The sequence below is a fragment of the Kazachstania africana genome, chromosome 12 (genome assembly GCF_000304475.1).
Source record: "Kazachstania africana CBS 2517 chromosome 12, complete genome".
NCBI classification, from domain to species: Eukaryota; Fungi; Ascomycota; class Saccharomycetes; order Saccharomycetales; family Saccharomycetaceae; genus Kazachstania; species Kazachstania africana.
Genome location: NC_018951.1, coordinates 1 through 16,652, shown reverse-complemented (window position 1 = coordinate 16,652; position 16,652 = coordinate 1). Strand labels below are relative to the sequence as shown.

Genomic DNA, 16,652 nt, shown 5'->3' with positions numbered 1-16,652 from the left:
ATGGTGAGTAGTAGATTTAGAGGTCTAACTGTATGCACTTTTGTTGCATCCAAATCTGTTGCTTTATAGAGCAAAAAATTGAGCATAATTTTTATAGTGTGAGTTCTTGATCATCCTAACATATAATCGTCCAAACAAAGCATACCCTCTATTGTTTAGTGAACATACTGTAACAGACTTTTGCTCTGCTATCATTTCTCTTTTTGAGACTTTTTTGATCATTCATTGATGCTCTTATATACAAGTTAAAAAAAGAGCATGCTCTTTTCGTTGAAAGTGGATTTTGTCCTTATTTTGATTATTACAGAGAGTGTTTACACTAATGAATGAGGTTAAGCTATTACCTAGACTTTGCAGAAAAGATGATTTTCTGCTTGCAATTTGATTTGAGGTTCTGTGCTGCTAAATTTACCTTACAATAATGGAAGTTCTACCATTAGTGGCGTAAAAGGAAATACAAAGGAGAAACTTGGGTTAGAAGTACATTTATATACAATTTAGAAGTTCAATTAGTTACCCTATGATAGTCTGTCCACTGACAATATTTGTAAATCAAGTCATTAAAAGTTTGGTCGTGACTTAGTGAGCCGCTTCTCAGCTTTTACATGCAACATTATGATTGATAATTCAAGTCATACGAATATATTAATTCTAGAGCCACCAATTGGTAGGTTGTGGTACTGAAGCTCAAAATTTTACCTTCTTCCTTTGGATTTCTTTAATTCTAGGAGATGCGTTTGACTGTGACATAATGGCTTGTCAAATATGGTTATATAGGATTAATCGACCAAAAGTTTGGTAACACTCTTAACTGCAGACATCGCCATGAAGGTATTATTTTGGACATGATTACAATCGAAATAAATGTAGACCCCTCAAGATCCATTCTTTTCTTGCATTAGTCCCATAGGACACTTTTGAGCTAAACGTACATCAGTTTCGAAAGGTCAAGCCTAAGCTCAGCTCTATGCTGCGGCGAGTCCCTTTTGGTGATGGAAGTATGCCACATCATTAGGATTTTCCACAAACCCTGTATAGGAGTCACTATTTCGTTTGGGACCCAAACACCTTTTGCCATTATTCTCAGAGAAAAGTAAGGCAGATCCAAGGTGTGTTACTGAACTTGCATGTAATTCTCCAAGCTATCCTTTCTATGAAGTATATAGTCTGCCAATTTTCAAATAAAGTAACAAATGCAGTAGTTGATACGACATTTGTCATTTTAAATGCATATAAGCGTATAGACGTCGTTACTTTGTAGAAGGGATATAAAGCTGTCACCTCGAGTCGCGATGACCGAACAGCAGATTGGTACCATGAATAGAACAAAAAATGACAAGCTGGTGAAGAAAAGTTAGATCAGCTGAAAATCTTTATTTCTTGTAGTTAAGATGTGCTTTTATCAAAGCACAATACTTTACATTTAAGCAGTCAACCAACTATGAATTTGCGTAGCTCACTTGAGTTTGAAACAAGATTAAAGTGCCACTGCATCTTTAAAGAGAAATATTCAGTTGAAGCTTTTAAGAAATATTTGACTTCTTTTGGTATTGCTCAAGCAGTTAATGCTACCCTGGATACTTCTTATTTAAATATCAAGACCAGATTGCGAGTAACCGCCTGTTTAAAATTGCCAGAATCTCGTTTGCGCAGCTCGCCATATAGCATTTATGTTCACAGCCTGAGGAAAGTATATCAGATACAGTGCCAATAGTATCGTGACCTATCGATGCAAATTATGATCCACCACTATAGCTGTTTTTCATTACAGATCCAGTCCTCATCTATTTAGGCCTTTGTAAATCAGGGCATCTCATGCAGCCTAAAAAAAAGATCCAAATTAACAGTTAATAATTCAGGCAAATTTCCAGTGGGAACGTTTATTTACCGCACATCAAATTCCACTTTATATAGTGTCATTTGTTGGTTTTAGTCATAGTGAACTTAAAAAGGCGAACAAATTTACTGTCATTTGCCAAGAGAAATAAAATACCGCTAAAGTTATGTATTTCACAAGCATGCAAACTAACCTTAAATAAGACTACTTCAAAAATGAGGGGAACGTCCCATCGAGAACGTAAGAGAGAAAAAGCAATAATGGATATACAGAGCTCGAACATCACCCCGTACTATTTTAGATTAACTGTTTCGATACATAAAAAAGAGAATAAAATAGATAGTTATCATGACCATACACGAATATTAAAAAAAAAAATGTGAATAACGTGTTACTGAAATCAGAGAAAAGAAAAAGAAATGTGTTCATTATCATAGATCAAACATTGACGTGATGACTATTCGCTCGCGGTACCAATAGACATACAGACTTTGTCGCCGTCATTAAAGGAAACAGTGACATTATTGTAGACGTACAATAGATCATCTGTCAAACCAGTCTGTTCCTCAATGGTCTTTGATGAATCATAGAAAATTGAGATACATTCACCAAACTCGGCTGAGTTAACCGGGTCATAAGCTTCTTCCGCTAGTCGTTGGCACACGTTAACATTACCGATGGATTGTGTGCTAGTGTAGAAATCATAACTCTTTCCCATACTCCATGTTTTGACTGCCTCATCAACATAAGCTTCATATTCTTCCTTAGCAACAATAAAACCATAAGTAGTTTTTGGGTCACCTGTGTGAGATTCAAGATAGAAATAGTTGTTAATACCATTTTCATCCACTATTGGTGTGCTAAGAATAGTCAGCATGTTAGTAATACTAGAATCAACTTGAATACCGCTAAAAACACCGAAAACATATCCAGAGTCAGACAATTTATAGATTTGATTAATTTCACTACCAGAAGCAACTTCGAAAATAGCGACAAGAGCGGTGAATAGATCGTCCGCAAGATCAGTAGGCAAATCACCATCCCAGTAAGCGAAACCTTCATGAGTCATCATAAAAGTTCCTTCTGCACAGTCAGCTGAAGAGGATGGAAGATCACTTGAACTATCTGGAATGGTAAGTTGGCACAACACGACTTGGATGAGAAAGAATAACGCTAAAAAAACATTTGGTAAATATCTTGTTTTTTAGTTATAAAATAGGTCTTTGTAAAACTGTACACGTCAATATCTGTTCAGGAATCAATAAATAGGTGTTGATTATGGATTTGCGATAATATGTTTCTTTTGCAAACTAGCATATAGATAAAATGGAATGGAAATGTCAGTGAAAATGGGGAATAAAGCCAGCTATTTATATGCTTTAAAAAAACCCTGTTAGATAGCCTCCTCTTCATTTAGCATATGAACCTCAGTGCTAGCAACTTTGGAAGATCGTCTCCGATTTAGTAGCTTTTTCCACTATTCTAATTCCTTACTACTCGAACCTCAACTCTGGAAAAATCTTACCTCAATTAAGCCTCTACAGTTAGCAACACCGGCATCCGTACTTATTAGCTCGATTTACCTCAAATTCTTTTTGAAAACGTCATTTATTGCTTAATGTTTTTCAAAAGCGGGGTGGCCATGATAGCGCCGTATAAGTTTAGAGTTACTCCGATTATCACGATGACAGGATATCTCCCAAAATGGCAATTTACATTCAGTTCTAATGAAGTTCTTGGCCAACTGCAAAAGTAGTAGTGCTATTTGAGGCAACATTTCTCGCAGCTTCAAAAATACAGTACAGACTAAAATTTATCGAAGCCATATCTTGTGACCTTTTCATATTTAGAATCGCTAGTTGAATATGACAGCATTGTGAACTTGAATATCGGAGAAGCCATTGCAGCAGAATAAGTGGTGCTGGCATCGACACATCCAGGGTTAGATTTCGTCACTACTAACTTTAAAATGTGGATAAATATAACGGTCTTCCCAGTGTTTGGTCACCGGCTGTACTATGACATACATTTTAATTTTCTTGATAATAGAAAGGGTAGCAGCTACCATTTGAACCTTACGGTTCAAAATAATTGAAGTTTTGCTCTCAAATATTTGAAACATAAATCATTCAGTGAAGGAAGGTTCTCCTTTTGAATTTTTCATTCTCATTAAGGTGTGATGGAGTGTCATACAGAGAAGCCGCTTGATACCATTTTCAAATTCAAAGAGAATAATATATTTTATACTAAGATAAAATATACATATAAAATATCATACTCAGTAACCATATTATTATGTGCTTGCAAATTAATTTGGAATCAGAAATGCATGAATTTATTCCCAATTTAAAGAGGGAATAGCCAAATGGTTATTTGCTGCCTCTTCAATACCCGGAGAATGCCAAATAGCGTATTCTATAGAAATATGAGATTGATGATATAAAAATACTCCAATGTAGATGCCTGATATATTGTGGGTATAGAGGGAAATAAGCAATTTAAAAATAGTTGTGAGTCAATATCCTCTAAAATACTGAAGTGTTTCTGTAATAATGTAGATCATATGCTGAGCTATTGAAGTTGAAAGCTAAGGGTATAGGCTCCAGAGAAAAGTTTTGGCTCAGACCTGTGCAGTCTTTCTCATCACCGGCTATTGGGGCATCAGAGATTAGAATACGTGCAAAGAGAGAGTATCGAATTGATGACACATACGCGCACTATGTGGGAAAACACATAGCTTTACGTAGTTAGTTTAGTATGAACTATGCAGCCTCAGAGAAGCTTCCGCTACTTTTAGATCGAAGCATTGGAGCTCACGTAGAGATGTAGCTGTGACTAAAGGGCTGGCAAGCGAGGAGCATTCTGCTGGCTCATTGATTTGACCATTCTCTAAGTAACAATCCAATAATCAAGTCCAAGTTAAGTTCACGGGAATAACGATATGTAAATTGTAAAGAAGATGCAGTCCAGTTGACTATCATAAAGGTGACTTTCCTTAAAAGCAAATGATAAACTCTTTTTGAGACGGTCTGTACTTTAAATACACGTGGTACTAGATAAGCACCTTTAGGTAGCCGATCTTTACATATGATGTATTTATATCATTAATCTAATGTATACATTCCTTCACAAAATAATCTCACCTGTTTTAATGACTCTCTCTCGCTCTTTTGGCTTCTAAAGCTAAGTCAACCAACCGTGCGAGCTGCAAATTATTGTAAAAACTGAAAAAGGCAGTTATAGACATGGCAATCAAGATGCCGACGCCTATGTTGATATAATACCTGTGTGGATATTCCAATTGCCTTGAATCCATATTTTCGTATTGTTGGGGTTGTCGTAGAAGGTATCTTCTATGAAAAACAAGATTCAAAAATATTTCTATTTTTATAATATTATTTTTTACCTCGTGGACTTGGCCCAGAAGGAGGTCGATTAACTTAGAATTTACAAAGTACAGAAACAGTTTCGCCCTGCTAAATGACTTGACACTATAAAATATATATAGCGATGAGCTTCTGTATGTACTATGCAAAACAGCAAGAAAAATAATGCTTAAAACATCTCTACAAAGAAATGATATTAACTTTGTGCCTTATATATAGATATGTGTTTAAATATTTATTTCAGGACGCTGTAAACTGCATATTTTGAGCCACATAGCAAGCTCCAAGTTCAGGTGCACTTGTCCCTGGATATGGTATAATTTCTGCTTGGGCATCGTCGTAAGGATCATATTGAAATGCGTGCACCCAACCACTACTCATAGCGGCATTATGATTATAATCCCATAATATATATTGAACCGCGTGTTGGCTCATATCCATTTCACAACTTAACTGATGATCGAGAGTACCGAAATCTGACCCAGTATGATATATGCTACATTTGCACTTGCATCCCGTTGGGCACCAGCCTGAATACCACCACTACTGAAATTTTCAAGATTGAACTGTTCATTGCGTTTTGAATTATTTTCGTTGACTTGATTTGTCATTATTCTAAAAATATGATTGTTTCATTAATTTTCATGGTCGAGAATTGATAGAATTTACCCAGAAGATTCTGTAATAGAAACACAGGATGCCCAGTTTGATCATTCGTGACAACATAGTATAATTATTTGGATGATATGGTAACTCAACCAGTCCACGCTTCAAAATGGGTCCGCTATTACCATTTCGATCATTTTGTCCCATTGCACTGTACGGCTTATAGCTACCTGTAGCTAACCCGCCCAGGTCGACGACAGTATCAATGGCCCCTATTACACAGTCTATTTTACCCGTAGTATCCTGGTTTGACCAGTCTCTGCGTGTCTTCACAGTAGAAAAAAGAGCAACCTTTCAAAGTTAACTTGACCACAGCTACGGCCATCCAGACGTACACATTTCTTGGTTCCAATACAATTGCGTCACTCAAATTGCTTGTATCATCAATGATTGTGGTGTTAAAATTTCATAATACATGGGTCCAATATGCTAGTCTTCCACCAGATGATGTACAGATAACGTTTCTTTGCTGCCGCCCATTTGATTTGCCAGAGCTCTTTTAAAAAAGACTATGGGTGGAGCCATCAGTGACTTCAGCAACTTCGATCAAACTCGCGAGATGGATAGCATTATAGATACCACAAAAGCAGATTATACATGAAGTGAGTAGAAAACCTACGGCCAACTTAGCATAAGATTTGTTAGGATTATGAGATTTTCGAGTCATTTTTATTTGTGTTTGAATGGTACTTTCTATAGAAGTCTCCTCTTCAGTTTCAATAAAGCAGGCGTTTATCCATTCTTTATGTATGTTCTTAGTGGAAAGCCTTTGCCAAAAGTTTTTAAAAGGCAACCAATTTTTTTAGGCATACCAGCTGTGCATATGAAGTAAATCTGAGAGAAAGCCAGTCGCAGACTCTAAGAGGAAAAAAGGAAATATCAACTATTTCTCTAGGTCAAGATAAGCTGCTTAATTTCGTGAGGTTGCAAAGTAGTCCCCGAAGAAAGTAAAAGATGGCGTTCTACTGTATGGATGGATTCTTTGAAACTCCCAGTTACTACTACATGGACCATTGATGGGTGCTGCTCATCAATATGCATCTACAAATGCAACCAGATTTGCTGCTCGGTTGTTCAACTCGGTAAGGTTAGGAAAATCCCGCAACTCTCATTTAGAAAAAAATAGAAGTCTTTTGACACATTATCCTCGTTGGGTTTCTGCCACAAAGCACGTTAAAAAATTTTCCTTTTTTGGTCTTTTTTTTTCGTTTGAAATTATGTCACACGCGACGCGTACCTGGCAAGACAACGTAGCGCTGCAGTCTTTCTGACATTTGGACAATTTGGATATTTGGTCCCACCATACGTCACCGTAGTTGGTTCTATGCCATATTTTCATTTGGCAGTACGTACACCTGCCATTAGGAAATGGGCGGAGGAGCTTAAATCAAGAAAATTCAGTGACCTGTCGCAGCAGCTACCGGGCCTCTCTGGATTTTTTGCACAAGCTTTCGTATGCAACATGTATGCAAAAAAATGTTATGCAACATTGGTGATTGTTTTACTCTTCGGCTTGAATCGTCCATTTATCCATATCCTTTGTATTTCTCTTCTAGAATTCAATAACGATTTAAGCATAAAAGTATCCGACTATCATGCTTCGTTGTGTCTTATGCAATGGGCCTTTTGGCTGAAAAATGACGCCGTAACACCAAAAATGGTTTCGGTCCCTTAGCTACTAAGAACGTAGGATTCTTAGATTTGTGGTTCCCACCAAAAGATGGAAAAATTTCTCCCAAATTAATTTGGACGTTTTTCAAATGTCCAGCTCCAGTCACATCCAAGTGATGTTACTTTGAAACAGAAATTCACTTTTAAGTTGTTTTTCCAAGCTTTAGCTGGTCTGTGGAATCACTTAATCAGACAAGACATTTCCATAGTTGAAACGTACAGCCGTCTTACCGCATTCCAAATGGCGCACGGTTGTGCAACTCGTAGGAAGCATGCGGTGTGAATCAATTGCGTGCGGCTGCAGCGGCAGGTGATTACAGCCTTGATTTTGCCGCCAAAAAAGAACTATGGCAGTTATTTCAAATGTTGATTGCTTACAAAAAGGAATATTTACACTGAAACGTTACAAGTGCCAGAAACTCATGCTCCGAATAGAGGTTCTTTGAATTCTCGCAGGAACCATTACAACCTCATCAAGGCAGGCCAGACTTACTTTGGCCCCACTTTTTACTTTACAAACATAAACCAATTAATGTTTACCATTAGTGTTTTGCAGGACGACAGGATTCTTCAATTCCTGCAAGCTGCAAAAGCTTTTGGTAAATCCGCTACTTTTATTCTCCCAATGATGCTCTTGAAGAAAACAAATTCGCTTTGTTGCTGTTCACAGCTATGAATAGATATACTTGACGTATTCATACTTTAATTGGTAGATTGTTTTTCGTTGAACAATTAACTTTCAAACATAATGGAGGACTTGGAGGGAATTCGCAATAACTAGGCAAAGCTAAACTCATTCTCTACCAAGCCATATTTATCTTCAGTGGTATAAAAGGAGCAATTTATTTTAATGGCGAAATAACGAAATAATCAATATCGCGCCTATTGAATGATTCCACAGCTACACGTATAAATATAAAAATTAAAAAAGAGAAGTGGGTCCTCTTATACATAACTATTTGCCATCGTCTGAACTGCTACAACTATAGGGAGAAACTAGACCGCTACAGCCTTCGTCGTAGCAACCCTTGTATAAAGTAGAAGCCAGAGAAACTGTCCACACTTTTGGCGTTGGTCCAATTACCAAAGTAGCATGCCAAGTCCCGTGATGATTGATTGATAAAGAGTAGATATTACACAAATATTCACCTTCATATTTTGAAATGACATATTTAATAGCACCAGCTACTGTCTTTTGTTCAATTGTTGAGCTACATTCTCCCACAACAAGATAATATTTGTAATAAAATCCACCCATGGTCCATGTTAATGTACTGCAATCATTACTGTTAGTTCACTTGTAAATATCATATGCCATTTCCCAAACACCGTTTGCAATATCCCAATATTCATAAATGCAGTGTCCAGCTCTCGAGACCCAGTAAAGACATTCTCTCATGTTGGTCCTTCTCTGGAGTGCGTCGGCTTTTCAAGGTAACATTGTCAGCGTCTTTCCCATAGTAGCCATAGTGTAACACTATAGTTTCCAGAGAGAAATTCGGTAGTATTGTCAAAGTTCTCAAAAACACTCAAATCAACAGTGCCAATAACAAGTGGAATTGTATCGCCTGCAGCGTTTTTCAATAATAAACATATCAGCTCAATCAGCCGTCATAACAGTGGCTACTTCGATTCAGAAACGACGAAGTAACAGTCTTTTGTACAGATACTGGATTATAAATGAGAACCATCAACATTTACATTTTCTCTCAGCAACTGTGATAACCTAACAGGAGCAAACAAAATGGCTACGTCGGTATACATTACAAATAATATTGCTATCATTGATGGCTGGATAGTCGACACATCCAAAAACTTTGTTTTAACTATGTATAACTGCAAACAACAATTAGATTCCTATGTTTTTACCAAATTAAATCAGCATGTATTACAAAACTACAAGAGTTTGGCCAATCCCAAGAATCAAATTTTTGCTGTGGAATCAGAAATGCTGTTCCAGCATGCTAAGTTGGAGGCCCATAGATTCTACAAATTGAGAGATCACTCGGTGACTCTCAGAAAAAGCAGAAGGGCAGAGAGAACTAAAAAGATTGTCGAACAGACCATTGATGTCAAATGTCACCGTCTTGCTCTTGGTAGAAGAAATTACATTTATTTAGCTCCAAAAAGTGAATTGAACGACGCTGGTGCTATCGAAATGATGTCTGGTATAACCACAGTTAGAAAAGAAAAGGACAATAGTATCTTCGTGAAACTGCTCAAACTGGAGGACTTTCATTTCATTCAAGGGGATTTTAACTTTATTTGTAGTACGTACCATGACATCAACTATAGGGTGTTTGAAGGACAGTTTCTAGAACCTGTGCATACTATCGGTGATAGAACATTATCAAACTACTACGGCGCAGACTAGCATACTGAGTTGGGACCAATAGTCAACAGGCTAAATCCCCGGACAGTGCAAATTTATGGCAGAAGGCTTTTTTAGCCTCTGTTTACTTTAATTTTCGGTTTCTCTCTGTTACCTATGAGAGGCAACAATTTTCTTTTCGAGGAAAGACTTTACACTTTGAAGTCTGGTCTTACCAAGACCATTTCCGAATTAATGGATATTATTTGTCCCCTCTTCCAGGAAGTTATTGAAGTAGATCTCTACAGAGAATATATGGAAAAATGCTTCGCCAATAACTTCTTCTGGCACTGCCTATTTTCTCAGTGGATGTACATGGGAAAATACTCTAACTTCTGAATTCCTCTCCATAGATGTTATTGTTACTGGGCGAACGACCATGGTGCCTAGTGGCACGCTGTACACCTCTGCGAGCAGCGGTCCAAGTTCATCAGAAAGTGGATTACACAGCAGTGTCTTGTCTATATCTCAGGTTAAAGCGGTTCCGCTAATATTTTGGTTGTGAGCCCGTTAAATGCTATTTGTTTATTTTTGTTTCATTTTCTTTTCTAATATAGTATAGTAATTGCTTTTGTATATATTTTTCTTGGATAGCCCTTATTAGTTCCTTATCCTTTAGTTATTTTTAGTTTTGATTTATATGTTAAATAAATATTACTTTCCTGTGCATACTTTTCACATTAGTTAGTTATTGTTATTTAAACGGAAATATATAGTTGATTATTGTGAAGTAGATTAATAAGTATATGGTATTGTTCCCATAACAGAAAACTTTATTACTAAAAACACTGTCTTAACTTTTTCTTGGGCAGTTTCTGAATACATCGACTTTCTTAATTCTAATAAGTATTAAGTTATATTTAGCGCTTACAAGAATATCGAGCTAAATCCTACGTTTCCTTTTTATTAACACCTTGGACCAAACTTATCATGTTTCTCCTTGATCAGACATAGTGAATGGTACAAAACCCAAACAATGGTATAGAAAACGTTTCGCAGCATGTTAGACTCTACATAAAAATGTTTTAGTACCAAAACTTCTCAAGATTACATGTATCTTTCTCCAAAAATTAATATGTTGAAATTTAGGAAATCCAAAAATTAGTGCAAGGAACAACTTTCTAGTTTGCCACACATAACCTGCATTGGGTTATAATTATGGAATGACACAAAAGAAATAAATGAACGCTTCCTGTTTTCAAACTGAACACTACTTGTTTTACCTTCAACCTTGCACAATTCTATCTACTGTAGACTTTAGAAAGACGTATGATGGGACCAGTTTAAGTTCAAGTTTTGCCATTTCGAGAGATTGAATACTTTAATATTGCAATCATCGTTTCTTTGGAGATCATTTCAAAAGTTATGCGTTTTCAATAGAACAGTCAATTGTGAAAATTATGGACATCTCAATAATTTTAAGTTTGTATTTCATGGATAACTCGCTACGATTGAGCTTTGATCCAAATGTATCATCCATCTACCAATACCTGACAAGGAAGCGTTGATGAATATTGGAGGGAATGATTCCCTGAAGTTAACCAGCCTCTTTATAACTGTCGTCATTCCATCCACAATACAATTTTGGTTATGTGTGCTCAATTGCAATCATTGAAAAGCACAAACGTACATTGCGGGTAATGGAGTGCATCTGTTCTAAGAAGGTTATAACAGAAACAGTGACGAAAATACTTACGGGAATCTACCCACCAAAAGCTTTGAAATAAATAATAAGGAATCCACATGCACTGTGCTTAGAAGGCTTGCATTGAAGTATGATTGCGGATGTCGAACAAGAAGGGAAAATTACGGTTTCGTTAGTATTTAAAATGTTTCTGCTTTTTTTAATTATGAATAGAACATATTTTATTCTTAATATAAGAATATAAGAAAATATTTATTCTATATAAAGAAGCCGTACCTAAGATCCGGTATCACAGTGTGTCCAATGCAAGAATTGACCTACACTAGCATAGTAAAGTCTAAAGGAGACTTCCCAATCTTGTGTATCACAAGTGTCTTCACAAGTATACATCTTATAATAATCGGCCCTCCATGCACCATTAGCATCATTTGCGAAAATCTCATTTAGTTGATTTTCAAGTTCTCCACTAGTATAGAAGCCTCCCCACTTACTCTGGTTGGCACAGAAATCGAGAGCAATGTATCCAGTACACAATGGAGAATACACCGGAAGATCTTGGCGTTTTGCTAATGTGGAGTTTCCCACAATTCTTGCTGGTGCCACTGCTAATGTTCCTGTTGATGCAGAGGAAGGGTTATATATCAAATGATACACTTCAGACGTTTCGTTGTTTTTCAAATAAATTGAGGGTTGAGTCAAATCTCTTTTGACCAATGAGTTGTCAATTGGGTACCATTTTCCGGACTCTGGTTGAGAATAGTGATCAAATAACCAATCCGTAACACAAGAGACGTCATACAAACCATTAGTGCTTTCACATTGCCTAAGCTGTCTCTTTCGGAGAGCCGTTGGGTCAGCACCTTCTAAAGTTCCATTTGGTGTTCCTCCATCATGCCAGCCAACGTATATTGACATTAAATTGAGCACGAGAGTTGTCGCCAACTCACCAACCGAACTTGCACAATCTAAAGAATCATAGTCTTCGTGATTATTCTTACAAACTTTACATGTATCTATCGCCGTTTGGTAAGCTACATTAACTGATCCGACAAAAGAGCCCCACCACGCTACTTTGACTGCAACAGGTTTATCGTCTTGAAAATAGGCGTAAATGGTTGTGACACCTAAATGAATATAATCATAATATGGAAATGCTGCAAGGGCAACAACAGTGAAAAAAGCAAAACAAAATAAGGAAATTGAACGCATTGTTTTTCCTCGATTGGCCAATAACGCTATCGTGGACCACTCTGTTAAAACTGTTTAGCTTCAACAATTTTTCAACTACTTAAGACTCTGAGAAAGATTTCCTCTGAAATAAAATATACTGTTTAAGTATGATAAATTTTCGGTTGGCGACATGAGTTTCTAGTCAAAGCATGAGCTTTGTTCTAGACCTAAAAAACTGTCAAAGACCGCAGCTTATGCAAATAACGGAATGTATTTTGTAGCCCTCTATTTTACTACAGTGCCTGCTTAAATCTCGTTCAGAACAAAAGAACTATTGTGGAAGTACCTATACAATGTTCTTGAGGTTAGTTACGTTGCAAAAACCTAAAGAAACCTAGTCTTTTTTAACGCTATGCAAATATAATTAGCATTCATACTAACACACTTTGCCGAATACCGCAAAAAAAGCTTTAAGGAACGACAAGTGTGTTGCGAGGGTATAAAAAGGCGTTCCTGACTATTTGAGTTTAGATGCGACCAAATATGGAGATAAAAATAGATTTATTTGTACATACTACTCTGAGAGTGTAATCATAATGACACATCCCTCGAGATGGCTGTAGCCAATTCTAAGAAACAAGAGAAAAGTGCGCACAAAAGAGCCCACGTCATTTCAAAGACGTAGGTGAACGGTGCGGGCAAGGGTTCCAGATTCGAAAAGAAATTTTTATGTGCGGTCCTTTTCAAGTTTCTTCTTTTGAAAAATTTTCCTAAAATAGACAGGCCGTCAGTATGGCCTGTCTGAGATAGTAGTTACTTGTCATATAAATAATTGTATTAATGGACATTATGGCAGGCATTATCTCGAGGCAGCCACTCATGTTAATGGAACTGATTAAAATGTGCGAGAAACCCTTCAGTTACTTCCCATCAGTGATGAACTTATATGGCGGATTGTAGCATCAAATTGAATCCGTTTTTAATACGAGCAAAATTGTTGACACAAGAAAGCTTATGCCAACGTGCATATGTCACCTGGCCACCTGATTATTTTGGAAGGGCTGATACTATATAACATATAACACCAAAGCGTGTTTTCTTCACAGACATATTCTGTCGTACAATTAATCATATACGTCAACGCAGAACATTTTATATGCAATGAACATTCCCTTAATCTTAACATTCAATTGTAACTATTTGGAGCCACAGGAAGGAAATTTCATAGAGTTATAGTAAATGTGAAGTCGGCTGTGGTTACCTCACCTTGAGAAGGTTAAAGGTACGCCATCAACTCTTCCCAACGTGACCTACGATGGCTCTTCTAGAGGTCCCTTTCTGATAAACATTAATCTCGAGATATAAATACGTGGCCGTTTAAACTTGGAAATACCTTCGCTTCTGTAATGAATGTGAGGCCAAAACTTGATAGAACAAAGAGATACCGCAAATTATTCTATGAGGAGTACTATCCATTTAAAGAGTCATGTTTATTCTCCTAATGTGCTGGAAAACGACAACATAAGACCAAGTTAGACAGAATAACTGTTTGTAGAAGTCTATGAATCATATATAAAATTAAATAGTACCGTTCTAAAGTCTTACACGCGCTATAATACGGCTGGTTATCAATATCATTGCTTTTATTTAAGAGCCATCACTCTGTTTGACGGATGGCTACCATTTGTGTTTGACCGTATAATATAAGTTGTTCTTCTTTAGGAGTTTTGGCATCTACTAGGGTAGTAAAACTGTTATTTGTCGTTTCATTGACAGTCATAGGACTACTAAACCTAAAGAAACCGCAGATCATTTTGAAACAAGGCAATGTCCAGTTGTATAATGTCATTCTCTTTTGGTTCGTGCCAGCCCAACATGTTTGTCTTACGGGAAGGAATGCTTGAAAGCACAGAGTTCACTAGATTGGAAAGGAAAAGACTACGTTGAGTTCAATCACAAAGTGAAGACTGTTGGAAAGGTCAGTGAATACAATTTGGCAGCAAGAAACATTCTAATTGAAATGGCAAGCATTCAACGTTTTCGTAAAATTCCATTGGGAAATGTGCCTATCGATATGAAACATAAAGCCTTCATTATCTGATTGTTCTAATAGTGCACATGGAACGGAAGCAGCTCTAGGCTTCCACATAGCTGCTGCCGTTTCATTACTTTCATTTAGAGCAATTGGCTACAAGTGCTGTTGTCCTGAGAAGTTATCGAGCATGTTTTAATTCATCGCCTCTCACCGTTACATTCGCTTCAATGTCTTAAGCTCCATTATTACTGACACTCATCCTATCAGGGCACAAAACGTTAACATCTTTATACCATATATTCGCTCTTGCTCATGCGTCACTACAGAGATTTTTTCTCTTGACCAAGATAAATTGGAAGATCTAATCTTGAAGAACTTGCCCTATTGTTTAACACCGTCGTGAGTAAACAGTTGACACATAGCTGCTTTCCGTTGTGGAAGGCTGGATTACTGGGTGAAAAAAGTAGTAAGGTTATTTTCTAAATGCATCGATGTGTTATATCATCCCTAGCCGATGGGTTGTCTCTTTCAAACTATTCTCCGGAGTTGAAAAGATAGGTGTTTAGACCTTTTTCAGTAGTATTAGAATGAAGTGCTTTATATATTTGTATCTTCTTATTCTTTGTATTACCGCTTGGGTTTAGATAAACTCTTTCAAGCGGAACTAGATACTACTGCTACTACTCTCACTATCTTTTTGGTTATGTAACTGGTGTAAATCACTTGTATTTGAGGCCATATCTAGCTCGTGCATATGTATTAGTAATTTAACACCCCTCATTATTTAAGAAAGAAAGTGAGTTTTATTCAAACATATGCACATAATACAAAAGCAAGTTTACATAAATACATAGTTGAATAACCTGGAGATAATGATAGCATGAACGAAAATACAGAGCACTTACCAGCAATCAGATGCCAAAGTCCAATCATTCACTAATCAGAACAAGGTAGTACCCAAGGATTTGCGTTAAGACTAGAAGTTTTAGCAATGATTCTAATGTCCCTGTTAAAAGTACCGCTGTGATCAATATGCAAGCAGAAGGCTGTCTTCCCATGATTGTTTTCAGCTTCCAAAGCAGTTCTGACAGCGCATTTTATGTTCTCTAATGGAACGTTTCACTGAATTCATTGTTGACAGTCAAAGGGGGATACAAAAATATTCCATGATTCGTAAATATCTGAAATAATGATATCGACCGAATGGTAATCCTTACTTTGTTTGAAAAGAGTGAAGAATTTTTGAGCTGCAATTTCTAAAATTCTGTGTTTATTTGCTATAATCCGGTTGTGATACTGGGCAACATCCTACCAATTTAAACCCTGTTTTTTAGATGTACCCTGTAATTGATGTAAGTAACCATGATAATTTTTATAGACCTCATTAAATGTGTTCCCGCTCATGTTCGAATAAAAGTTCTGTGTTTTCACTTGATAGCTCTTGAGCGTGCCATTTGTTATTTTAAGTGTAACAATTTGACAATATCTATCAATACACGTGTCAACTAAAGTGTATAGACTGAAGTCATCATTATGTGTTGCATAGATAGATTCCCAATAATTTTGGGCAGCGGCAAATGTAGTAGGAGCAGGCTCATTAGTCCCATTTAATAACCAGTAAGTGGCCCCATATGTTCCACTTTGGCTATCTTTGAAAAATATTTCACTGGTGGATTCCAGAGCTACTGCATAAATTCGAAGCGGAAGCGTGAATAAGCTCAAAAACATGATGATAACAACATATTTTATGTCCTTCATAAGTTGATGTTGTATTCACGTACTAATAGAGGACCTGGAGAAGATACAGAAGCTTTATAGGATTAAATGGATCATAGTTTGTGTACAATAAACCTAAGCGTGAAACTTGCCAA

The 16,652-nt window shown here is 36.8% G+C and overlaps 4 protein-coding genes across 4 annotated transcripts; 1 reads left to right on the top strand and 3 right to left on the bottom strand.

The window, feature by feature from the left end:
• Positions 1 to 2,294: 2,294 nt before the first annotated feature.
• KAFR0L00140 (uncharacterized protein) lies at positions 2,295 to 2,909 on the bottom strand (the record flags this gene model as incomplete). The annotated part of the gene is made up of 1 exon (XM_003959707.1): positions 2,295 to 2,909. The coding sequence occupies one exon, from the start codon at positions 2,907 to 2,909 to the stop codon at positions 2,295 to 2,297; it is 615 nt and encodes a 204-aa protein (XP_003959756.1).
• A 5,606-nt stretch (positions 2,910 to 8,515) lies between these two features.
• On the bottom strand, positions 8,516 to 8,818 carry KAFR0L00120 (uncharacterized protein; the record flags this gene model as incomplete). Its single annotated transcript, XM_003959706.1, has 1 exon — positions 8,516 to 8,818. The coding sequence occupies one exon, from the start codon at positions 8,816 to 8,818 to the stop codon at positions 8,516 to 8,518; it is 303 nt and encodes a 100-aa protein (XP_003959755.1).
• Positions 8,819 to 9,304: 486 nt separating this feature from the next.
• Positions 9,305 to 9,934, top strand: KAFR0L00110 (uncharacterized protein; the record flags this gene model as incomplete). The annotated part of the gene is made up of 1 exon (XM_003959705.1): positions 9,305 to 9,934. The coding sequence occupies one exon, from the start codon at positions 9,305 to 9,307 to the stop codon at positions 9,932 to 9,934; it is 630 nt and encodes a 209-aa protein (XP_003959754.1).
• Positions 9,935 to 11,852: 1,918 nt separating this feature from the next.
• Positions 11,853 to 12,785, bottom strand: KAFR0L00100 (uncharacterized protein; the record flags this gene model as incomplete). Its single annotated transcript, XM_003959704.1, has 1 exon — positions 11,853 to 12,785. The coding sequence occupies one exon, from the start codon at positions 12,783 to 12,785 to the stop codon at positions 11,853 to 11,855; it is 933 nt and encodes a 310-aa protein (XP_003959753.1).
• Positions 12,786 to 16,652: the final 3,867 nt, after the last annotated feature.